At 41.8% G+C, this 26,915-nt stretch overlaps 1 protein-coding gene and 1 non-coding gene across 2 annotated transcripts; both read right to left on the minus strand.

Moving 5' to 3' along the window:
- Positions 1-843: 843 nt before the first annotated feature.
- LOC123928511 lies at positions 844-978 on the minus strand. The gene has a single exon (XR_006815725.1). It is a non-coding gene; the product is annotated as a U4 spliceosomal RNA (small nuclear RNA).
- Positions 979-7,511: 6,533 nt separating this feature from the next.
- On the minus strand, positions 7,512-26,468 carry NTMT2 (N-terminal Xaa-Pro-Lys N-methyltransferase 2). The gene is made up of 4 exons (XM_045982147.1): positions 26,315-26,468; positions 14,762-14,937; positions 8,762-9,011; positions 7,512-7,783 (listed from the first exon to the last, which is right to left on the minus strand). Exons 1-4 carry the CDS (start codon positions 26,466-26,468, stop codon positions 7,512-7,514), a joined length of 852 nt encoding a protein of 283 aa, XP_045838103.1.
- Positions 26,469-26,915: the final 447 nt, after the last annotated feature.

The following is a 26,915-nucleotide window of genomic DNA, read 5'->3' on the forward strand; positions in this document are numbered from 1 at the left end:
CTAACTGCATTTTAGTGCATTACATAATCATGTTGCACGATTTAAAATTTTCTGATTACTTCTGGAAGACACTCAGACACTGAAGACAGTTCTGGAGTTTCTTCCCAGCTCGCTTCCTTTAGTCGTGGCAACTAGATCCCACAGCTGGTGGTGGAGAGGGTGGGGCGCACACAGCCCTGCAGCTTAGCTGAGTGAACAAGAAATGAGGCTCTTCGGGGGGAGGGGGGAGGAAGAGGGTGTCTGGGTGATGGACATTGGGGAGGGTATGTGCTATGGTGAGTGCTGTGAAGTGTGTAAGCCTGACGATTCGCAGACCTGTACCCCAGGGCTAATAATACGTTATATGTTTATAAAAAATTTAAAAATTATTAAAAAAAAAAGAAAGAAAGAAAGAAAGAAATGAAGCTCTGACCTAGGCCAGACCAGCTGGTAACCCTTGCCCGCGAAAGGAGAATGGAGAGCAAGGTCAAGGCTACTGAGAGTCGTCACTTCCTCAGTCACTCTCTGTGGCTGAATCCAGAGCAGGCAAACAGGGAAGCCCTGGTAGCCTGTATTTTCTGCTTTCTGTTACAGAGAGGAGGGCACAGAGAACGCCACCCACAAGAAAAGAGAAAAATGAAGCATACTCTCAGAGAGAAGCCAAGGCTTGAGATGGAGAGGGTCTATTTCATGAGCTCCTAGGGGCTCCCTTTTCTCTGGTCCCATCCTGAGGCGCAGCCTCACCCTTGACGCTCACGAGGCATCCATGCCTCCATGTACTAAACGTTCCCCCTTTTGCCCGGCTGGACCAGTGAAACAGTCTATTTCCCTACAGGCTATTTCCTTAGTGCTCTGGCCCTGCACTTTGTCCACAAGAAGGCAACTTTCCCATTTAGGGCCCACATAGGACTAGACTACTTTACCTGAGTGTATATTTTCAATTAGCAATAATCGCGCCTCAGATAAACCTCATTGGCTACGATGCCGCTGCGCAAAGCTACCTGAGTTTGTATTTTCAGTTTTCGTGTGTCTAACGCAGGTCCTGTCGTGGGAAGGGGGACTGCCTCGCACTGTGCTCGATTTCCACAGAGAGGCACAGCTTTTTCATTCTACTTCCAGGAGACATCAGTGGGGGAGGAAAGAAGGAGCGCTTGAGACCTTCACACCTTACTCCTTCTCACAAAAACGGTAGCGATGTCCCTTGTTGAGTTTGGCGGAAGTGATTGGATTCACAGAGCGAGCATTGTCTTCCGTCTTGCTCTCGTTTCACTGTGGAAAGACAGTGTAGATGCCTGATGCTTGACAAGCCTTTCTTGTCAGTCTTCCATCCTCCCTGAGTCAGGAGAGGTTGCACGTGTCCCTGTATCTGTCTTGGCAAATAGGAGCCCTTCAGACCTGAGTCCCCCCGGGTTGGGATGCAGTGGGGAGCACTGGGCTGGTGGGGGCAGTCAAGCCCCAAGATCCAGACGTGTGAGGTCGGGGAACCGGAGCCCCAGAGGAAGTCTTACTGGGCTCCAGCCTTCCTCCACACTTAATTATATTAATATTTCATCCTTGATTCCTGAGTCCATATCTAAATTGGCTAAATTGTTTAGAGGGGAAAAAACGACTGGTCCCTCGGAAGTCTTGAAGCTACTTTAAGGAATGTCGAGTTCCAGAAGAGAAAGAAGTATCTAACTACGGAACAGAGTGTGCGTCACGAAGTGACGGTCTGTTGAAGGGGGTCATCGGCCAGGGTACCTCAGACGTTGTCACGTATTCCCTGAACTCTAAACGTGAACATCTTCCACCCAGTGACTGTAGCTGGAAATCTTCAAGTCTTCTTGGATCCTTTCTTTCTCTCATCAGCCACACCCAGTCAGCACCAGCTCCTGTTGATTTCGCCTCCCCTGCATGTCGTCTGCTCCTGTGGGCGCTGCCTAAGTTCAGGCCCTTTGAGCTCTAGTTTTAGCTATCGCTGTAGCTGTTTGGTTTTCTTCTCTGTGTTCCAATAAAAGTTTATTTACAAAAAGCAACAAGCTGAATTTGGAGCAGGAGTCATGGTTTACGAACTCCCGATCTACTTGGTCTCCTTGCTTCCATCCACTGTCACTTTTCTCAAGTCAAGGAAAGGTCATGTCACTACGCTGCTCCGAACTCTGCAGCACTTTCCCTTCTGGGTCAGAGTAAAAGCCCCTTCCATAATCTTCAAGACCCTACACGATCTGGCCACAGCCTTATCCCTCTAAATCTCATACGTAATTGCACCTTCTCCTTCATCCACCCTGCCAGAGCTCCACTGACCTCCTTGCTGGTCCCCAAGTAGGCCAAGTGTACTCAAGATTTGGGGTATTTGCACTGGTTGTCCCCTCTCCCCCTGGACATGCACATGGCCAATGTCCTTACCCTCTTCATTCCTTTGCTCAAATGTCAGCTCGCCAAGGATCCAATGCGGGCCACTATTTTAAATTACAGCCCTTTCTTCATGACTCTCAATTCCCCTTACTCTTCTCTATTTTCCCCTTTTTTTCTCCAAAACTTACCACTTTCTAACATAACAAATAATTTACTGATTTATATTTAGTGCACCCCCAGGTCTTATAGAGTACAAGCTCCACAAGGCCAGGGATGTTTGGATTTGATTCCCTGGTGCATCCTGAGACCCTCGAGACCTGGGTGACATACCGGAGGCTTTCAAAAAATGTTGGGTGAGTGGATTCTGTGTGGCATCCCTCGAATCCCAGAGATTCTGGTTTGTACATCACTTTAATTCTTTGTCCATACTTCTCTTGTGGTCCTTTTCGTCCTGACTCATTACTCTTTATGTATCTGTCTTTCCCATTACAGAACCATGATCTACTTGGACATTTTCTATATGTTTATTTGCCTGTCATACAGCAAAAGGTCAGACCATGCCAGCTTAATGAACCTACAAAGGTACCGTATATGCATAGTTCTCTGTCACCAAATCACTAACTCTGCAAGTCAGTTATTATTTTAAAAGTCTCTCCGCAACCCCACCCTAGATACATCTATACACACACTCTACTAATTGAGATAATTTAAACTATTTTTCACATATTTGCCTAATTAGCTCGCAGTGACCTCTGCAAAAACACTGGCCTCCGATGATTATAAGAGGTAGTTTTCTGGCATGGACACCAAAGCATCAAAGAGTCAGGGGAACTAAGGAAAGCATAACACAACTGGTTTTAATTATTCATGACAGGCGGCTGAATACATCTGACACAGGGCTTCTCCCCAGTACATCACTCAGAGCAGGCCGGTTTCAGGAAATGGTAGAGAGTAAAGAAAAAAAACCAGGATCAGGCCAAAACGTGTCCGTAATACAAAGCAGATCATCTTTCACGTGGATGACCTTATTCATTTTGTTTTCTATTTTTATGATGGCCCCGAATCTATAAAACTGCCGACCCCGAAGACTTGGCGTGCTCCTGCGATGCGGCTTCGGAGTGGCGGCTCAGGCTCTCGGAAAAGGAGGTGAAGATAGAGATTGCACCCATTCGTGAATCGCTACATAAACCGAGGGGCCCTCCAAAGTTCATCTGGAGTTGCAGGCGTGTTTGCACTGAATTCATCTGGGAAGTACAGGTGAGCGATTTCGACTTGCATGCAACATTCACAGAAGGATTAACTTCATCTACAGCCTAGTTTGTTTCCTTGGATTTGTTGCCTAGCAGGAAATGGGAGAGGATTAAGAGTTGCTTTGCTATGACCTACCTACAATTTTAAATATCTCTCTTATGAAATCCACCCTCTCACCTGATGAAACTATGGGGTTTGGGTTGGCCATGCCCTTGGGTTGGCTCCTATTAGAAAAGGGGATTTCCTAATTAGGCAGCATTTCACCTCAGAACCCAATTTCCTTGCTACAATCTCTTTTCAGATGCTTGATCCCTGAACTCCCTTCCTTCTTGTTTCTGTGCATTTCCTGGTTCTTGTGAGCTGGAATTGTTTGATCACCGTTTTGACCAGTCTTACTCATCCCAGTGCCCATGCAACTTCAGACACCCTTGTTTTTTAGCTGCTGCTTTGCTCTGATTCATGTTGAATGCAGAAACTTAGGCTGTTTTTGAGTCTTTCTACATAACATCACCTTTCAGACTTCCAAGAAAGGCTTGAGTTTCTGCTATACTAGAGCCTAAGCCTATGACTGAGACTCCAACCATGAATGTTCCATTAAAGAGCTCAGACTTAAAGAGGGGAAATGTCAAGTAGCCTTGCTTATGATGCCACGTGACAAGGGCTGTAAAAGGTGAAGCACGGGGTATGAAGGTCGCACAGAGCGAGGGCACCTAACCCAGCACCTCGGGGCTGTGGAAGCCTTCCTAGAGCAACATCTAAGCAGTCTGAGTCAGACAAAAAAGAATGAGAGATGTTCTATGCTAAGGAAGTAATATCTATAACTGCCACGAGCTAGAAATCCTAGCTCCTTTAGGGAACTGACGTAGTTAAGTACAGCTGCGGGGGATGTGGAAAATCTGAAGCTGCAGCGGGAAAGCAGGGTTAGATCACAAAAGGTTTTATATGTCCTTCCAAGGAGATGGGAATTCACTCCGTCAGTGACGGGGAGCCACTGAAAGTTTATACATGACATAGATTATATTGCAGAAAGACTGACATCAGTGTGGAGAACGGATTTCACTATCTAGCTCTTCCCCGGAAACAGGCCCATACTCTTGCCTTCCCGACCTTATCTTCCTGGGGTTCTGACTAGCCCAGCTCCTCACCTCTTTTCCCATCAGTATTCTCAAACAAAGCTAATTATCAGAATCAGTTTGAGACCCTATAAAAAAAATACAGACTATATCTGAGCCCACTTCACAGAACTAGATTCTCATGGGCACAGGATCTGTCCATCTCTGTCTTATAGAAGCTTCCCACATGACTCCGAGGCAGGTGGACTATGGACAGAACTGGGGGACTAACATAGACTGTCACTTGCACCACAACATGGAGGCATCAATGAACACACAGCAGCATGTTTGGCTTGTTGAATTAGACTGAGGACGCCTGGAGTAGGTCTCACTCAAAATGTCTTCCTTCTACACAATCTACGCCTCCACTCCCACGACCAGGAAAATCAGTCCCTTACTTAAATCCTCCAGAATTTTTTCCTGTTGTTTGTGTAATACATCCAAACCTTAGCATGACCCATGAAACAGCATGATCTGGCTCCAATAACCTTCCCTTTTCAGCCACCCTTCCATTTACCTTATACTTACTCTCAGCAGAATAAAGAGGGGATGTTAATGCAATGTAGATGCCCAACTTCAGCTTTCTCAATTAAGGATGGATGCGGAGTTGGGAAATTGTATAAAGCAGTAAATATCTGAAACCAGTCTGAGGAGAATTGTAAAGTGACTTGACTTAGGAACACGAAGGGACTGCTGGTCAACCTCCAAAACTCATCTGAGTTAAAGAACCTATTTCTAGGACAACCATGTTATTTCTTCCAAAGCTCAAGAACCTGGGAGCAGAGACAACTGGTAATGTGTCAACTAGCATTTGAATATTGGCAAAACAGAAAGTCAAGAGATAAGAGAATTACGGGTGCTAGTATAAAAGAAAAGTTCTAGAATAAGCCCTAAAAAATGGTTTGGCTAATTTTCTCCAAGGCACAGAGGATTAAATCATGAATGCCCATGTTTTGCCATATTCAGTTTGTTTAGCAATGGCTTACCATTTGATTTAGTTCTGGTTTGTTCTCTAATGGTTCCAACTCTCATTCTGTTTTGTTACCCTAGAGCACGGCAAGTAACACAACATGTAGAAGGTGCCAGAGGCTAAGTAAGTGACTTAATTTTCCAGGACATAAATAAAACTACCACGGTAATCCTATAACAGGGTAGTAAATGTTTCATAACGATTATTTTCCTCCTAAGTTAGAGTTCTGACTTACAACTATGATTTTTTATGGTTATAGCATATCCATGCAGTAGACCTTCTTTACTTAAATTGATATTTTGCATCTCAAACAAGACTCAACATGTATCAAGATACAAATACATGTCAATATACAAATATGTATATTTTCAACATGAAGATATTGGAGTGCCTTAAATCAGTTATATTTAACTTAAACATTCTGCTAATAAAAAGTAAATTACAAGTTGGAATGCCTGGGTGGCTCAGTTGGTTAAGCAAGTGCCTTCAGCTCAGGTCATGATCCTGGAGTCCCAGGATTGAGTCTTACATGGGGCTCCATGCTCAGGGGGAACCTGACTCTCCCTCTGCCATGCTTTTTCTCTCATTCTCTCTCTTTCAAATAAATAAATGAATCTTTAAAAAAACATTAAATTGTGGGGCGCCTGGGTGGCTCAGTGGATTAAGCCGCTGCCTTCGGCTCAGGTCATGATCTCAGGGTCCTGGGATCGAGCCCCACATCGGGCTCTCTGTTCTGCAGGGAGCCTGCTTCCTCTTCTCTCTCTGCTTGCCTCTCTGCCTACTTGTGATCTCTCTCTCTGTCAAATAAATAAATAAAATCTTTAAAAAAAAAAAACATTAAATTGCATTTTTTGTTTGAATGATTTTAGATTTTTTTTTTTTTTTGAGGTGGAGAGGGGCAGAGGGAGAGGGAGAGAGAAGATCCTGCACCTGGCATGGAGCCCCAGGCAGGCCATACCCTGAGATCATGATCTCAGCCAAAATCAGGAGTTAGATGCTTAAAGAACTGAGACACTCAGGCATCCCCTAGATTATTTTGAACTAAACCAATGCCTTAAATTAGTCCAGTTAGCTTAGTTTTCAGGGTTTATCATTTCCCTTCTCTTCCCAATGTACATTCTTAGCAAAGAAAGAAACAGGACTGGCTACAATGAAGCAAACAGTGTTGGAGGCCAATGGCTAAAATTAGATTATCGAGGACATTTACTTGTAGTTCACAGCTGAAATTTCAATGTACAACATTTTCTCCTGAAAGGAGACACTTCCTCATCACTGAAATGGAGACCTCTGTTATCAAATTACATCCATATTACATCATTGGGTGGTAAGATTGAACCAAAATAGAGAGTGAAGCTACACATACTTTCTCTGGGAAGAGAAAGGCTAAAGAAAACTGAAGCAGCGGATTTGTTTTCATAGACACTTTGACTGGTGCCGTCTTAACTAGGGTGGATCTTCGTCTAAGAGAAGTCGCAGTGGGAAAGAGGAACGAAAGAGAATGTAACTAGCATGAGGGCAGAGAGGGGGACTTGAACCCGCCCATCCCGGGATACTCCATAATGCAAATCTTCACAGACCAAGACAGTTTAGAATTTAACCTTGATCCCTTTTCTGGTTTTGTGTTCACTTGTATAGTTTGGGTGTATACAAACAGTTCTTAAAACAATTTTCCTGCTGTTTCACTCTATTGTCCAGAAAATCCATTGGGTGTGTGCATGTCCTCATAAAATTAGTGGAAACTTCTACATACTACATCATTTCCAGACATGCATTGCATCTCTTCTCTCCATCACCCCATGAACTAGAAGGAGAGGACCTCTGCCCCAAAGCACCCTGTGCAGCCCAGCCCTGCATTCCACTGCCAGTCAGGAATGTCCATCACTGTGCAACGCGAACATCCACACTGGGACGCACTGCTCTGGAAAACCGTCCTGCTTCTCCTGGCCCAGCACCACCAGCCCACTCTTCCTAATGAGGCTCCAGAGGATGTCCATGTCCCGAGTCACACTGCTGTCAGAGAGATCGAAGAGACAGCCCTGCCGAGCCACGTTGTCCTTCAGTATGATGACACCATTTTCCTTCAGGCCAGCTCGGCACCGGGAAAGAAAAGCAAGAAGGTCTTTATCAGTCAGGTGCCCTACAGGTGAGGCCAAGTAGATGGGGAACAGGATGAAATGATGGGTGTGAGGGAAGAGAGTAGGAAGGTAGGAGAGACCACAAGGCTAAGAATAAGGAGACCATTTGTTCATTCATTCATGAATTAATTACTTAATAGCCTGAACTGGTCTACTTGCAGGAGACTTAAGAATATAGGTAAGAGGGGACACCTGGGTGGCTCAGTGGTTAAGCCACTGCCTTTGGCTCAGGTCATGATCCCAGGGTCCTGGGATCGAGTCCCACTTTGGGATCCTTGCTCAGTAGGAAGCCTGCTTCTCTCTCTGCCTCTGCCTAATTGTGTGCTCTCTCTCTCTCTCTGATAAATAAATAAATAAATAAATTCTTAAAAAAAAAAAAAGGAATTTAGGTAAGAGGACGGGTATCCTCTCTAAGGAGGCTCCGTGTCCCATCTATAAAATAGGAATTCAACTAGCTGGTCTATCTCACAAGCACAAAATAAACTATTGCCTAGCCCCTGAGTCCGCGCCATCATCCTCAAACAACCCAATTTTGTCATCACTCCTCTGTGTCTCCTAGATACACACACACACTCACTTAGATCAAATTCTAATTCATTGCTACCTCATTTCCTGAGAATTTAAATCTAAGAAAGTCTAGTTTTGCCAATAAATGGGGATAAACTTTTTTGACCTCACTTCTTAAAGTTTTTCAAGTATTTGGTTTTCTTCTTAGAGTTAGGTTGGTATAAAGACATTCCATCCCTGAAGATGGCAACTTTCAGGTTTGTAGCAGAGCATCTTAGGGGAGAGATTGGGAGGAGCAGAGCTCTGGGGGTTTCTAAGATGCCCAAGTCTAGTTAACTGCTCTAAGCATGACTACAACTCTATCTCTCTTTAGGTCTTTGCTTCCTCTCCACATATCCTCAAATTAGCCCCAGGTGTTTTCTTCTCTATGTGGGAAGGGGAGAAAGGCAGGTCTTGGACCATGCAGCACTAACCAGAGACCCACTGAATCCAGATGACATCGTATCTGCCCGATGGGGGCGTGAATTCCTGCAGGATCTGGCAGTGGTAACTTTCTACCTTGTCCCCATTGACCTGCAGGTAGTTCTGGGCTTCGAGGAGGAACAATTCCATCATGTCCACCAGCTCCACACTGTTGAAAACCGGCAACAAGACATGCTCGCTGACCCTTCCTATCCCAGAGCCGCAATCCAAGGCACAGTCTGTCCCAGCTCTCCCGGGGCCCTGCAGAAAGGTACCTTATGGAATACTTCAAATACAAACACTGACCCTGAGTCTAGGACGCTCCAATGACCTCTTTAAACCGACTTTATTTTGGTCAGTTTCACATAATAAAATGCATTCTTTTAAATATACCATTCAGTGAGTTCGAACAAAGTACACGGGCATGTACCCACTACCACCCTCTACCAACTCTAGATTGAGTTCTAGAATACCCAGTTACCTTTTTCAAAAAATACCCAACCTTGCTAGCTTTCACTTTCTTTATTTTATTCAAGTATAGATCTTCAAAAGAATTTCAAAGTCAGAAAGTAGTATCTTAGGTCTAAAAACTTGGTAATTTTCTCAAGGAAATGAACCACTGAAAGCCCTTTAAAAGTAGAATTGTATTAATGGCAAATTTGGGTCAAGCCCACAGCTAAATGGACCTGCAGGGTGGCTTGTGGCTATATAAAAAAAAAAAAAAAGAAGGAAGGAAGGAAGGAAGGGAGGGAGGAAGGAAGGAAAGAAGGAAGGAAAAAGAGAGGAAAGGAGTGGTGGGAGAAGAGAAGAGAAAGGAGAGTAAAGAAAAGAAAAGTAAAAGGAAAGAAAGGAAAGGAAAGGAAAGGAAAGGAAAGGAAAGGAAAGGAAAGGAAAGGAAAGGAAAGGAAAGGAAAGGAAAGGGAAGGGCAAAGCAGTGAGAAAGCCTTTCAGGCCAGAATTTTACTTCAAACCTAGCCCCAATGGCACACAGCCCTGTCACATGGATAGAAGATGTTTGCAGCAAAGTCTCCTCATCTCTTTTCATGCTAGAAATTGTTTTCTGCCTTTATAAGAGAAATTACCTGATTTACTGGACACTAATTCCCTCTAAAATTGTTTTTATGAAGTATGTCTGTACGCTAAATTAACTGGAGGTGAAGGATAGATAGGCGGTGCAGGGGGAAACCAGACAATGGAAACTTTCTCCAACTTGCTTCTACAAAGTAACACATATGGGTACATACACATACACAGATACATATGTGTCATATGTATATACATACATATATACACACATATACACGAGTATATTATTCAGTGTCTATGCATTATCTTGTCTAGATTACTTGTAATGAGGGATGACTGCTAAGTATGTTTTGTGTTAAAAATTACAGCAATAAGATACTTATGTTGCCAATCAAAATCTTGAGAAAGACTGCTCTTGTTTTCACAGCAACTAAGGATTTTAAAAAAACATTTGTCTACGGATCAAGAGGTGATGTTTGAGCAGAAGGAAACAGCGGAAATGCTCCTTTCTAGTCTACCCAGGAGGCCTTCTTCACATCGATAAAGTCACAATGAAGAACAAAAAGTGGGGCTGTTGTGGCTTCTTTTCAAATGGAATCATAATAACCATGATTTATCAAGTGCTCATACACAGAAGCTCTTTGCATCTGTAATAACTATAATAATCAAAACAATTCCATAAAATCATGATTATTCCCACGTTTGAAGCTGAGGAAACTTAGATTTCTAATACCACACAGTAATGGCAGAATTAGGACTTGAACAGGGAACTGCTTGGATCCAAAGCCCGTTCTGCCTTCCCATTGTCGCTTCAAGTACCAGCCCTGATTCCCTTGGTAGTATCCGTCTAATGCTGTGTTCAACAAAGTCATAAGGCTTCAATGAGACTCAATGAAGGAAAGAGTCCTGTGATTGTCTAGTAACGTCTGCCTTGAGCCTGGGATGGGGAAGTGGCGATACGTGTTCCGTGGGTTTGCCGTTCCTACTTACACTATGTCACCTCGCTCACTCGGGTATTATAGTGTAAACTAGTTCAGAAAAATAAAAAAGGCCTAGGCTAAAGATTTGTATTGTTAACACCATAATGAAAACATCTTTTAAGTAAATCTGTTACATAAACAAGATGGGGAAAGTATAGGGAAATTCATTTGAGTTACTGAAAATGATGTTAGTAGAAATTTACATGCTCAATTAGAGATTATAACTACAAATTTTCCTCCCGTTACTTGGCTTTAAGCCTCTATGCATCATGTTGCTCAGGTTATCGTAGCAAGTAGTCTTAGACTTAAACCACAGAATGAAAAAGAGCGCTGAGATGATAAAAGCTTCCCTCCTTTATCTCAATGAACCACATAAACACAGAGCTGCTCTGGCTAATGGGAGGTAGGGCCTCACCCATTCACCCTCCCTATCATTCTTCCAATAAGACCTTGAAGGATCTTAGCAAAACCCTAGAGTTTTTAAAGCATTCATGTTTAATTTCCCTACTTTTTTAGACAAAGAAACCGAGGGTCAGAGAGGTGAAAGTTTTGAGATAGAATGCTCTTGAAAATTCTCACCCTTGGAGTTGTATTTTTCTTCAATTTAGATGTGTGATATTTGACTATAGTTACTTTTGGGAAACAATGGTTATTTACAAATACATTACGGTACCCTTCGCCCTGATTCTGTGCACCACAGCTCTCACCACTCTGGCTTAGTTCTCCTTATCTGCTCTACACAGACTGGCACTGCCTCCCCGATCCTGGCACCAAATTTCACTCTCTCCCATTCACACACAACTCCTCTAGGAAGGAGTATTTAAAAACAGATCTCAGGGACATCGCCTGCCTCTTGGACACCATGGCTGCCCCTGTTGAAAGCTCATGTCTTTTCCATGAATATGACTAGATCTACACACAATGTATGATTTCAAAACAAGACGTTTGTTATTTTCTTTTTTTAATTGAAAAACGCTTTTATTATATAATGACCTTGAATAAATATTACATCTAATATTATGCTTATTTTTTATTACGTTAAGTAAGCCCACTCTATATACATCATTAGTTTTTGATGTAGTGTTCAGTGATTCTTTAGTTGTGTATAACACCCAGTGCTCATCACAGCACGTTTTTGTTATTTTCATTGCCACTTTTGATGCGGTCTTCCTATGTATGGATTCATACAAAATAGCAAAATGCTGTTACGAATTTCATTTTAGTTTTGATTCTGCCTATATATTTTGCTTCAAAGAACATCATTTTAAGTTCATCTAGTGGAGTTTAAAAGGAAAGTGTTAAATGCCACCATATAAAAACCATGAAATAGAACAAGTAAGACCCAGAGTTTTTAGTCATCTAATCTCTGCAAGAGGTCAAAGATAAAGAACCACCAAATACTGGTTACTTTGTATAAACTGCTGCTTTCCCCCACTAGAAGGCTAAAACGAGGAAAGTTATCGGCCATGCCACTGACATCATCCTAGTATCATTTGTTTATTTGCTAAAGCAAACACATTTGAAACAAGTGTAAACACCTTTTCCACTGTCCTGTATCACTAGGTGGTGAAAGGAAGACAAAATTTCATATTAAATGGTCTGCCTTTTCCCAGTCGACATGAGATAAATCATGTCAGATACTCGTATTCCCTAGCGCCTTGTATCTTGACCTGGATACTAATTTAGCAGATTATTAAGGTCAAAGCACGAAAATATCATTTCTTTAAAAAGACTGTTTGTAGTTAGTTAGAGGTCACTGTTTCACAACGAGCCTTGTCTACTAAGAAGGACTCCTTACATTTGTTTGAAAAGAGCAGGCTGTTTTTTTCCAACATAAATATGCAAGCATAAGGCTGTTTCCTTTCCCAGGTCCATGGGCATGTGTATGGGCTCTGTCTGACCAGCATCCCTATGGTCAGCTTGGCATTCCGCTCGGAGTGACAAGACAGCTGAATTACTAGCTAAGCTTCTCAGATGCAGTGGGATCAAAGTCAGCCTCGCCACGAGGCAAGCAGGAGGAATTGCTTTCCGCCAGGTTGGAGGAGAACTGAGGTCTGTGGTACACACACACGCGCGCACACACATACACAGCAAGGATTTTTCTGCTTCATTAGACAAATGGAAAAAATATGTTGTGGTTAAGAGAAAAGAGTTTGGTGTCAGAAGACCTGGCTGGGCTTCAGTCCCGGCTCTGTCTCTTACCAGCTCCATCACCTTGACAACTTACGCAACATGTCCAAACCTCAGGTTCCACAACTGGAAAAACAAGGATAATGATAGTACTTACCTTCTAGAATTCTGATGGAACATAATCAAGACGATACCTCTAAAGTGCTTAGCTGAGCGACTATCTCAGAAAACCACTCCAAGAAATCAGTCGGCAACACTGATTAGAAATACTCCAGGTTGCCCTGACCTATACAGAGCCATCACCTCAGCCTTACCGTCCCCCGGGGCGGCGGCTGATGCTCACACATGGGCCCCAGTGGATGCTCCATCCTGATCCAATTCTCTCCGCTCAGGCACTTGGGGCTCCAAGGAGGATGGATGTGAGGTGAACCTCACCGCGACACTAGGGATATTCTTTTTTTTTTTTTTTTTAAGATTTTATTTATTTATTTGACAGAGAGAGAGATCACAAGTAGGCAGAGAGGCAGGCAGAGAGAGAGGAGGAAGCAGGCTCCCCGCAGAGCAGAGATCCCGATGTGGGGCTCGATCCCAGGACCCTGAGATCATGACCTGAGCCGAAGGCAGAGGCTTAATCCACTGAGCCACCCAGGCGCCCCGACACTAGGGATATTCTTAAAGTGTGCTTCTAAGGAGCTTGGCAACCTAACCCAAATACTTATTTATAATGTTTATTTATAATAAATTTATTATAAATTATTTATAATGTTTACTTATTCTATTTTTTATTTAAACTCAATTAATTAACATATAATGTATTATTGGTTTCAGAGGTACAGGCCTGTGATTCATCAGTCTCATATAACACCCAGTGCTTTTATCAGAATAAAATGGGCTCCAGATTTCCAATAGATGACTTCAGAATGAATTGGGATGAAACCCGTTTGCCAGTTAGGACTTTCTGGCTTCAGTAGGACCAATAGCAGCTTTATTGGGTCCGCAGCTCCTAAGTTTATTCTAACAACTGCATGAAGTTCCTTAAACTGTAATGAACGTATTTTATGAAAGCCTATTATTAGGAGTAGTAGAAATAAATTAGATTTACTGGATGATAATTATGCACAACAAAGCAAGCACTTGATACATATTATCTCATTTAATCTTCACATTATCCTATGAGGAAGGTTCTAGGGTTATGCCCTAGTCACAGGTGAAAAAACTGAGACTTAGAGCACTTAAGAAACAATTCCAAGGTTGCTTATACACTAAATAGAAGAACCTAATGACTCTGAAGCCCAAGTTTTTGGCCACCACACTATACAGTCTGTCTCTATAGGGTGGGGAAGTAAGGAAAGAGTTTCACCCAAGACCAGAGCTACAGAAAGATCACATTCTTTCAAGGCAAAGTCTGCACTATGTATTAAATAATGTAAAGAGATTCTGCTGTTCTTATCATTTTAAAACCACGCATAAGCATGCATTTCTTTACTATATTGAATTTGTATTACAGGAAAGCAATAAATGGCCCCAAGGTCACAAATGGCATTCTCATCAATCATTTTGGTGTCAACTATTTCGTCTGTGAGAGTCCAAAAAGAGATGTCTTCTTAATACCCAAATTATAACATTAGCACTGCTAGTTCACCTTCCCCTGAAGCATGAGAGATTAGCTGGTACTAGGATGACGAAATGCCAAGTGGGATGAACCAGCGGTTTGATGCAACCCATCCTTTCTCAACATCTTAAAGCAGGCTTTCAGGCTCAACTATTGGCTGAGCTATATGGCTTCAATATGACTTAAATGACCACACAGAAGCATGTGAGTACAATGTTTGCAAAGACTTTGCTTCCTTATCAAGCAGCAGTTGGATAACTCACCCCAACAAATTTCCTAAGAAATCCCCGAGAAGCCTGGATATCTGGGTTGGACAGTTCAATGAAATTTCCCATCATACCCTCTTCTGTAGCAGGTACTTCTTGGTAGAAAAGTTTAGCTCTGGCATAGAACTGCATCTCACCATTGATGATCTGACTTGTTAAAGCATACAATTTCACTGCAAATGAAATATTATTAAGATTTATATGACAGAACAAGTTCATTCTTAACATATGTTGAATTGTCTCTTAGAAGCCTGTGAATTTGTGCTGTGGAGGAAAGGCATAGTAAGAAGACCTAGGTTTGAGTTCTGGTTCAGAGACTTACTATGTTACCTCAGGAAAACTTGTTAACCTCTCTGATCTTCAGGTATCTCATGCATAGTGGCATTTTCATGACTTACTAACTCTATAGTTTAATGGAACTTTAGTTTATTACTATATTTTCTAGAAGTTTAACAGCATTTGCTATAATAGAATGAAGAAGGTCACAAGTTTCATAGTGAGTTTTATCTTTGAGCTCCAAAATTTTATGAGAACTTAATCATTAACCTTTACTTCTAATCACAAGGTATATTCAGAGTAGCTATTTTTTTCACCACTTTTTAAAGCAACTCATACTGAACTGTTTCTTTGTATCAACATTACAGAAGATGTGCTTGAGCTCTTTCTTCTGAAAATAAAATAATAAAAATGGATAAAATGATTTGTTGAGCAACTATTCTGTACCAGGTAGTATATTGGGCACATTCACATATACCGTGCCACTTAATTATTTAAGAAACCATACAAGGTATTATTTTAAGACATTTATTTTTAGAAAAAATATGTACTCCCATTTCTGAAGAGTAAATATGGACGTACATTTTTTTTTGTAGACAAAAGTGCACCTCTTTAGATATAAAATATTCTCATTAGAGGACATTCAGGAGGAAATGACAGAGAGTGGAGGAAAGGAAGGAAATTCTGATTCAAGTCTGTAGGCTGCATACATGTACTTATCTTGCCTTTCCCCATATTCCTCCCAAATTGTTTTAATAAACTCAACACATAACAGTGAAGAAAACGCGAGGAGTGCACTGATGGATTCATGATTTCAACAAATGTTTGGAAGACAAAAAGCAGATGGAACAAAGCTAAAAATTTTTTCAGTCTTGTAGAGATGCAAAAGGAAGTAAGAGTTAGTCAAACATCTCTCTGCAAGCCAACCAGTGAGAAGACAAACACACCCTCCCAAAAGCAACTGGCAGCACAGCTATAACCCTGGGTGAGGGACTGTCTTCTTTAAAATTTTTTTAATTCAATTAATTGCCCAAGGAGACCTAAAGCAGTTAGTGTTAGCATCCTGGAATACGACTCATTTTAGCATAGAGATGAACCCAAGCATCTCATCTGCTCACACAGATCAGAGTCTGGTAAGATCTACCTATACATGTACAGCTCCTTGTCATCCTTTCTTTTCAGGGGAGACATTTAACAGAGGAAACCTTCTCCATTACCTAGAATCATTGAACCTGTCCTTATCCCTAACTATGGATAAAAAATGATTTCCAAACACATGAGGGTAAAACAGCAGTCTGAAAGAAAAAGATAGAGATAAACCATTAGAAATGACCCAAAAGAAAACAGAAATAATTCAGGAAGTAGATGAGAATTTAAACCAAAACTAAATAGAAAAAAATACAACCTTGGTGAGATATGAGAACTGGTGCATCCATAAACCAAAAATAAGATGCCAAGAAAGTGATAATTCAAAGAAAAACAAAGAATTCTTAGAAATTAAAGTTTTGATTACCAAAATCAAATAGAACATTTGGAATAGAACACTGAATAAATCCCAGAACATAAATAAAAAGACAGACATGAAAAACTGAGGTAAATAGATTAGAGCTATAAAGACTTAATTCAGGAGGCCCAAACATCAAGCCAATTAGAATTCGTGATAACAGAGAAATGGAAGGAGGAAAATTATTAAAGAAATAATAGAGGAAAATTTCCCAGAGTTGAAAGTGATTGTAGGGTCCAACAAATACTGAGCAACATGTATTTAATTTACACAAATCCTTAGGAAATTTCAAAACACAAGGAATAATAATCCTAGAAAAAGAAGATCCTAAAGTTGTTTAGAAGGGGAAAGGTGGTTGACCTTCAAGGAGGGTTGCCAGATTTAGCAAATAAAAATAAGAGACAAGCAATCAGTTTTAAATTTTATATAAATAATAAAAATTTCTCAGTATATGTATACTTGAAATATTGTATATTGCACAGGGCATACTTACACAAAAAATTATTCATTGATCATTTAAAATTCAAATATATCTAGAGTTTTATATTTTATCTGGCAACTATATTCAAAGGAATAGAATCAGGCTTGTAACATAGGTCTCATCAGAGCACTGGGAAGTATATGCAGCTAATGAATCATTGAACACATCAAAAACTAATCATGTACTAAACAGTGGCTAGCTAAACATAAGAAGAAAGAAATAAAGCAGAAAGAGAGAGAGAGAAAGAAAGAGTTAAGAGACTAGAAAACAGGGGCACCTGACTGGCTCAGTCAGTAGAGCATGTGACTCTTGATCTGGGGCTTGTGAGCTTGAGCCCCATATTGGGTGTAGAGATTCCTTAAAAATAAAATCTTTAAGAAAAAAATAAATACTAGAAAACAAAGAAGGAATGCCATCAATATTCTGAGAGAAAATTATTTTTAACCTAAAACTTTATACCCAGTCAAACATGAAAGAATATTTACCTACCACAGATTCATTCATCAGAGTTTCTTGAAGCTATATTCCAGCCCAATCAAAGTTAAAATCAAGAGAAGGTATGTGTCAAAAGACAATGAAATTAACCCAGGAATCCAATGAAAAGAAATCCCAAAATGACAGATACTTATCAGATCTGGAAAGAAATCAGTCGTTATTACAACAGCAAATATAGGCTTCAGAAACATAAGTTCATCCAGAAGTAGAACGAATTGGATTCTGGGCAATAGAGTAAGAAAGAATCAAAGAGAAATTAGTTATATTCTAAAGAAGACATATTTTTTTTTATCTCAACCATCACAAATAAAATACAGGTGAAAACTCCAAACAAAATATATAACATTACAAAAATGTTATGATATAAAGCAAATCAAAATAAACATAATTTTCAATAAAAAGAGTATGTGAGAATCTATTTAACCTTAACTGGAATCATTTTTATTCAAGTAGCACTGAGGTTGTGAAATTGGACTAAGGCACTACTTGGTTCTTGATTGAATAACAATTACATAGTCCCAAATTTTGATTCTAAAAGTTAAAAATCCAACAAACACCACTTACAATGTTTCATTATAATATATTCCATCTATGGAGTTACACCAGTATTTTCCAAAGATGGAAAGAGATGTTGGAGCCAATTTTTGGACCTTTGAATAGTCATGAGTTTGCTGAAAGGGATAGAAGAATCAGTTCCAATGTACACTTTCTAGAGACTAACAATATTATATGCTATAGTTCCATATATATTAACTGTTACAGATTTTTTAGATACAAATCTTTGAAAAGAATTAAATATGTAGATGCTTTTTGCCATTTCATACACATATTAACAACTAAGAAAATACGTTAAAAGGCGAGTCCTCAGGTTCAAAACTTTGGAAACTACTACCCTACACCAATCTCTCTTCTCTAGCACTTAGTAAAGTGTTGTGTGAACAGCAGGTGGCTCAATATATTCTACAGGGATGACAAAAATCAAGCTTCGCCATCCCAGTAACATGAGTGCTCCAAATTCTTCTGTGTCTCAGAAAACCAGTCTAGGAAATCACAGCTCATAGACTCTTCCCCAAGTTGCGTGCTGCCTGGGACCACAAGCAAGCTAGAGCCCAGTACTCTCATTGATCCAGCCAAAGCAGCAAAGCAGCCATACTCATCCTCACCTGCTTAAGTCAACTAGTTGGTGAAGTCTATTAAAACCCTTAATCTGGAAATGGGAATGGTCCATTATGCCAGCAACACTTAGACCATAAGTGAATGCCAAGCCCAGCAGGGGTCAGACTCAATAGGTAGTTTTTTATGGTTATGGGCTTCAGTTCTCATTTTCACCTAATTGACAGGAGCATTTCACTAAAAGGATATATGAGGTGTCATGGCCAGCCCCATGTTCCCCTCGCTTGGTAGCTCCCGCAATGATGCAAGTTGACTCAGATAAGGTAATCAATCATCAGCCTGTGCCTTCCAGTGAAGGAAAACATCTAGCAGCTCATTCTTGTAGGACTGCAATGTCTCTGTGAAATTTGGGGTAGTCTAAGACAGAGTTCTTGATATAGTTCTACTCGTTCTTGATATAATATGGTACTATTTCCTGACCTACATTATGGGCTGAACTCCCAAGACCCTTTCAATGGTTTACTTGTTACAAAAAGGAAAGTAGAATACACATTAATTTGCCCTGAAGAAGAATTCAGATCTTGCGAATTTCCTAAGGAAAATTTTGTTAATAGCTAAGCACTTATATCTGCTGAGTATCTTCTTGTCTTTTGTTTCCTTCTTCTTCCTTTTTGTTTTTCTAAATGGTTGGTTATACTTTTTTTAGACTTTGTTCCAGATGTTAAAACTGTTTGTCAACTAAAAACTGATCTGAGAGAAGAGGGAGGTTAAGTTTGAGAGATTTAGTTTGAAATGATTTGAGATAGGATAATGGATCATGTTAACTTTTTGTTTATAAACGGGGGGAAAAAAGCCCAATAGGAGATGGTTTTATGAATGGTAAGACCATCCATAAAAGAGATTTGCAGATGAGAACTTCCCAATTTAGCTATTAAAGAATTAATGGTAAAAATGGAAAGAAGGAACAAAGGAAGGAAGGAAGGTGGAAGGAAGGGAGGGAGGGAGGAAGTATCTAGGTACCATGGAATATTATTCAACCACAAAAAAGAAGAAAATCCTGTCATTTATGACAACATAGATGGACCCTGAGGGCATTATGCTAAGTGACAGAAGTTAAACAGAGGACGCCTGGGTGGCTCAGTGGGTTAAAGCCTCTGCCTTCGGCTCAGGTCATGATCCCAGGGTCCTGGGATTGAGTCCCGCATCCAGCTCTCTGCTCAGCAGGGAGCCTGCTTCTTCCTCTCTCTCTGCCTGCCTCTGCCTCTTGTGATCTCTGCCTGTCAAATAAATAAATAAAATCTTAAAAAAAAAAAAAAGTTAAATAAGAAAGACAATCTAGGTCTTGTGTGTCGGAATACTAGAATACTTGTGATTATCAAGTCTTGGAATTGCCCTGAGGGGCCCTCTAGGTTTGATTTACTCCTTGGATGCTTTAGGTATCTGGTGGTTTTGATCTCTAAAATAATGCGCTACCTACCCTAAAAGTTTTCGAGGGTTTCTTCTTTTTCAGCTGAGGGCTAGTTCAGTGGTTCCTAATTCTTTCCAGGCTTGAACACAAATGAGGTGACCAAAGGGAGGGCAGGGGGACAACACACTTTCCCCACTTCGGCAAGGACCTGCCACCCCATGCCATATTCCCTATCCACTTGGCTGAACATCTTCCCAACTCTCTCTTGAGTGTTCTATCTCACCTACTATCGAGCTTTAGAAGTCTACAAGTCAGGCTAAGATAGTGGGGGGAGATTCCTCACGGTGAGATGTGCACTGGAACAATCAGACCCTGATTCAGCAGTCACCATGTGTCCTGTGCACCTCGCCAGCAGCCTGTGGGGCTCTATTTCCACATTCCACAAAAACACCCTGTATGGCTCTCTCGCCTACATAAATTCTTCAGGCTAAGGCTGTCTCTCACTTGTGTTTGCAACCTCAGCACTTACCATTATGCGTAACACATAGTAGGCCTCTTTTGAATATCCACTGACTAAATGAATATGGCTCAGTTTGTGTTCTTTGAATAGCATGCAGGTTCAACAAAGGAGAGAGTGGCTAGAGGGAAAATCTGACATACGTGACGCAAGTTACACTTTCCGTGTCGTTTCTATCTATCGTCCTAATTAGGCACATCCACGTAATGAAACATAGTAATTGCCGTTGACCAAACACGGACGTACGCGCTACCTATGCTTAGCACTCACATCTAGCAGAACAGGTAAGATAGATGTTATTACCTACGGAAGAGCACAAGACAGCAAGAGCTAAATTACCCAAGATTGAGTAGCTACTGAGAACACAATCAGAATTTAAACCCAGGTCGAGGGGCACCTGGGGGCTCAGTTGTTGGACGTCTGCCTTCAGCTCAAGTCATGGTCCCAGGACCCTGGGATCGAGCCCCGCATCAGTCTCCCTGCTCAGCAGGAAGCCTGCTTCTCCCTTTCCCAGCCCCTGCTTGTGTTCCCTCTCTCACTCTTTCTCTGTCTGTCCAATAAATAAATCTTTTTAAAAAATAAATAAACCCAGGTCTATTTAAATCCAAAACCTGTATCTCATCTCTCTCATGCCATGTGTGTATCTAAAATTCTGCTAAATAAAACAAGGTATCTGGTTCTCCATTTCTTTAAAGCAAATAATCTTGCGGCATCTGCATTGCAAAGGTAACAGCAAACGTTTGAAAAACGTATCACTGTTCAGTGAGTTGTGCAGCGGTGCCTCCACACGGGTAAAATCAATTTGAAAAATGCCAAGGGTTATATGCTGAGTTTTGTTTGGCAGTCCCACTTGTCTGATGGGAAGTGTTTTTATTTGTTAACTGGGGCCTTTAACTGTGATGCCAAAGAGGTGACCGTTGTTGCAATTTCCTCCTTGGAGACTGATTTCTGTAGAAAGAGGTAAGGGAAGGGGGGCTACTAAAAACTGGTGGTTACCTCTTAGGCACCCGGCCTTATACTAAGCACTTTCATATAAACTCTTCACATTATCTATTTCAATCCTCATTATGATAACACGGAACTGGGGGTAGAGTCATCGTTTTGCCCATGAGTGATGAGAGACTCAGAAAGATTTAGTAATTTAATATCACATAGAAATGACATGTCATAGCCATGTCCTACCCCATCCGTATTCTGCTAAACTGTGGAACCCCTGTTCTAAATGTGAAGTCAGACGAAGCCTTTAACAAGCACAGGAGTAATAGACTCTTACTCCGTGTGTGATCAACAGTCACTGACTTCTGTGTACTCGGAAGTGCACTGTGGGGAGCACTAGAAGGATCCTGGAGGGGCTGACCTGTAGGCACATCTCTGCTGGGCCTTAATAAGCCCCGTGAGCACTGCTTCACCAACTGGAGATGTATGCAGTTGTTATTTCCTATTTGATCACCAACAACCACCTTCGGACAAATCACTCACCCCAAGCCCCCAAGGGCACTTGTGCTGGTATAAACAGGTTACATGAACCTACTCACTGGCCTGCCTCTCTTGTTGATTATCTCAGTACAAAGCTAATGTTCCTGTCAACAAATAAACACAGTAAACCTTCCATGCTGCCTACATAACTCAAGTTGCCGTTTTCACTGGGAGACAACATGATTCTGAACCTCAAAAAAAAAAGGCCGACTCTGGAGTTAGACTGCCCGGGATTCTAACCCTGCTTCCCCACCCACAGCCACGTGACCTTTGGTAGGTCACTTAACTCCACGGCGCATCTGCCCCGCAGATGTAAGGTGCGGAAAAGAACGGTGTAACCTAACGCCGTCAGGAGTCACTGACTTAGGAACGCACAGAGCACTGAGAGCAGCGGCAGGCTTACGCCCATTTCTTCCTGAACAGTGTTGTGTTCGATGCCTCAGCCAAGCCTTCACAGGAAATTTGTATCATGCATGCTCTTGCTTCTCCACAAATTTCTGAATCTGGCCAAGGATATTCCAGCAAATGTCCCCATGACTGAATGTCCCTGCATAGTGTGCGTGTGGGACCGGCCACCTAATGCAGGCAGCTGGAAGGATGAAGGCAGGAAAGAAGGAATCAGAGAGTCTGGTTAGCCACCAACCTTCCCATAGTTACCCCAAACAACAAACTCTCTGTGCAGACCCTACAGTAGCCTTTCCCTAACCTTTTTAAAAGAAGGGCTTTATTTTCATTTCTGTGAAGTTTTGAAACCATCAAAAGGAGGGGAAGCCAATTCCAAAACCCTTGAGTGGAGCTGAGGAGAGAGCACATCTATTGGCTAAGTTTTCATTTCAAACCAAAAAGCTCACTACCCCCTGCTGCCTGAAAAGTCCCATACAAGTGCGCGGAGCTCATCGTCTTTGGTATTGCTTCTGCTCGGGAAGACCACATGGTAACATTAGAAGAGGCCTGGCTCCGAGGAAGAAAAGGAAAACTAATCCTTACCGAGTGTTGGCTATTTACTACGTGCAATTGCTCTTAATGCTTCCAACTGCCCTGAGGAAAAGGACACTCAAAGACTTTAGCAACTTCCAGAGGCGACTTTCTCTATCAGGAGCAATGTCAGAACTTGAACTCAAGACTTGAGTGACCTGAAATGAATTATTACTAAGAGCCCACTTGATCTGCTGTGAACAGATACGGAGTTCTTTCTATGTGCCAGGAGCCATGGTCAATGCTAAATTCTGTAGATATAGAAGAGGACAAGATAAACGAGTCGTGGAAACTAGAGTCCCATCAGAGAATTAACATAGGTAGGTATATGCGTTCCATAAATAGACGTTATAATCACCTAGGGAAGAAAACCAAGGGTTAAGCAAGATAATCACAGGTTTGGGGAAGATTTGTGATCGGATGAAAGTCATACTGGCAAGCGAGACACACGCGCTGGTTCCTTTCCGCCCCTTGAAATTAGCTTATCGTCTCCTGGAGGTGCTTTAGCGTCTGTCATGAGAAGAAAACACTGCAAAAAAAGCCGAATATTCATAGGGCTGACAGCTTGCCTTTCCTGTAACCTTACTTTAAACCTTTTAAGGATTAATAAAAAATTATTTGTTGATTTGCCTTCATTACCATTTTATAAAATTCTGAAGAACAAATACTGTGTCTAATTCTTTGGATCTTCTCCAGGACACTGGAGAGCTCTTTGCACAATGACAGGCTTCCATAAACGTCTCTTACACTAAATTGAACTGATCAGAGAGCAGAAGTGTCTGGTGTTTCTACCTCTAGAAATCAGTGTTTCCCCCCGGGCAGAAGCGTTTACCAGAGACACATATACATACAGTATGTCATGTTGCTCAGCATCCCTGCAGTTAGACAGGGCCACACAACTGGTTCTGGGCGATGGTCTCTAAAGAGATGTAATGTATGTCCTTCTGGGACACAATATCTATGGGCTAGTAGGAAAACTTCAGCTCCTAGCTTCCTTGCCGTCGTGACTAGCATGTTCCCAATGGTGGAGGCTTTGCCATCCTAGATCCCTGAGTGCCCATGTGGAACACAGGCGCCATCCCCACAATGCACGTTGAAACGATACAGCAAAAACGTAAACTTTTATGTTTGGCCATTGAGATTTTAGGGTTAGTTTGTTACTGCAGGATAGCGTAGTGCGTACAGACAAAAATCGCTCCCAACTGCTAAAATCAAAGAGACACTGTGGATGGGGCCACCTCGGTTACTCTCAAGGGAAACGAATGCCTGGACTGAATCATCTCAGTCAGGGAAAATAAGCAGTACCTGTTTCTGGAAAACTGACTAAGTGAGACAGATTCGTCTTTGGCTTAGAAATGGACTAAGGTTTTCAAAGAGTGTTAATGGGAACTGATGGGAGATCTCAAAGTGCCTCAGGAGCCATTGGTGAGACTAAGAGGACAGAGCAGGGCACACACCCTGTCCCCAACCCTAAAGCAGAAAATTTTCACTTTTTCCAATTTCACACTGGGCTTCTATAGGAGACACTGTCAAAACTTTGTTCTTATTAATATTTTTGGTAAAGATTAAAAATCATTCATAAACCATCAGCACATTCACGGAGGAGAAAAATCGGTATAATCAGAATGACTCTACTGATTAAAAAAGGGATTGAGACCAAACATAAATTATAGTCTCCTTTCCCCCAATTAATTTTCAACTATTTTCAGAAGATACTGTTTTATTCTTCCTTCTTAACTCATCTTCAGCTACTTTCAGAGAGGAGTTCCTTCTTCTCTCTCGTAATTATCTTTAACATTTGGCAGCCGTCTGCCCCTGGGTGAGTATCTTAGTAATTGTTAGTGATAGCTTTTCCCAGTCTACGGCAGCTCAGCCACTAAGATGTTACTGAGATGTGGCACACACAAGGCTTTCAAGAGTGTCTCTGGAAAAGCAGTGCTCTGCCGGTGTGTGGAACAACCAGGACAGCCTCACCTTCCAAAGGGACTGCTCTAGTTTTTCCATTTGGATACAAATGAGACGCATGACACATCCTTAAAGAATTACTCATGGGCCGTGTGACCTATGGGAAAGAGCCCTTGTCTTAGTTTCTTGCTTTGCTATCTGAATGAGATCTGTCTAGGTTAGATTTCATCATCTCTGAATTTTCTATTCCCCATTTGAAAAAATAAGATGGGGGGCAAGGGTGCAAAGGTGGGAGGAGAGAAGTAATCATATTATCCTATCCATCCCATAGTGTAGCTGTGAGGATCAAACAGAATCACAAATAAGGAAATTCTTAAGAAGCATTGTATAAGATGAAAGCATTTGTAGGTCTGGAATTAAAGATCCCTTCGTAAATGGATTTATAAAAAGAAAACTCACTAGGCTGCTAGCAACCAGTTTCTTGAACGCAGTACAAAGAATTACGTGGCTCCTACCGTGTCTGGAAACGCTGGCCACATCAAGTGCACAAAGGGGCTTTCAGACAGCCTTAGGAAAACAGACGGGGGCTGATACATACTGGCCTGCATTCGCTGGGGGAAAATATAAATCCAAGTGGGGGCACTTCACTCTCTAATCACAAGTTATTTCCTCTTCGGCGCTGTTAAGGGTTCCTTGAAATAACCCCATTCACGGAGGCTAAGAAAAGTAGTGGAACAAACCCGATAAGCTTTTTATTGCCCTATTGTCTAATTCCCTGAAAACTGGAGGAAATAGGGAAAAGGGAGACAGACACTGCCCCAGGTTTCTTGTTAATATTCAAAGACCAGACTAAAACCTGCTCCTTTTCGGTTCTCTATTACTGTGACTCAGGAAACCCAGAAAGGATCATGCGGAGTGTGGGCTCTTGTACACACACACACACACACACACACACACACACACACACGGACACCTTGATCTATTACCGTTTAGTCTTTCTTTTTATCTCTTAGCTGACAGATTACCACGTGAATACTCTCATCTTTGAGTTACCTAATTTGCCCCCCTCTCAATTGTGGCAAATATTTAAAAAGTCCTTCAAAACTCAGGAAATGGATTTCTGTAAGCCTGGTAGTTGGGCAAACCAACACCCAGGAAAGAAAATCACAGTTCTTGACAGGGCACAGGCATCGCGAAATAGAGACCCAACTTTCCAGGCAGCACCTGATCTTTGCACCTTGCAAGAAAGAATGCCATGGAAACATTTAAGTCCCCTGACATCAGTTGTAGGTTCTTTTTTATATGAAGAGTGTCCTTGTTCTAACTCCTGTTGCTGAGTTCTCAGAACCTCACAAAGTCCCCCTTTCTTGTCCCTTATCTAGTAGCTCTGACTCACTTACCCAGGGGAATTTTTTCCAGCAGGTAGAGATAGCTCTGAAAGAAGTCATTGCGAATGGCTTTGTGAAGGATAAAGGACATGCTATGTCGACAGAGTTCATCGTCGGTCTTCTGCCAGCGGGATCTAAAGGCAAAATGGGCTCCCAGGTGGGCCATGGAGAGGGGGCTGATAATTATTCCTACAGAGAAAGGGAACTTGCCCGGCTGTTTCTTTGAATTAGCCTTCTCTTCCGACACGAACTTGAGACTGTCATTTTAAACCAGCCCCTGTCCATCTATATCAGGAGAGGCTGTCATGGGGGCAGGGGGGAGGGGCAGCAGACTTGGAAGGTCAAGCTGCTGGCACATGCCCCATCTAATGACTTGGGCGACACCACTTCAAGCCAGCAGGTGCTAAGTAAAGATGAAAACAGGCTGAGTGAGATCCTGCTTGATCCAGGGAAAAGCAACCTTCCCTCTTTACTTGCCACTTCAAACAGGGAGGAGCACAACCCGCTAACACCCTGACTATTTGCTTTAATTGGATTCCTAAATTGGAACAGCCTAATTTCCATTTCAAAGCATAGGAAATATTTTGCAGGAGATTCTGTTTCCTGATTTCCA

This window comes from Meles meles, chromosome 17 (genome assembly GCF_922984935.1).
Source record: "Meles meles chromosome 17, mMelMel3.1 paternal haplotype, whole genome shotgun sequence".
Lineage (NCBI taxonomy): Eukaryota > Metazoa > Chordata > Mammalia > Carnivora > Mustelidae > Meles > Meles meles.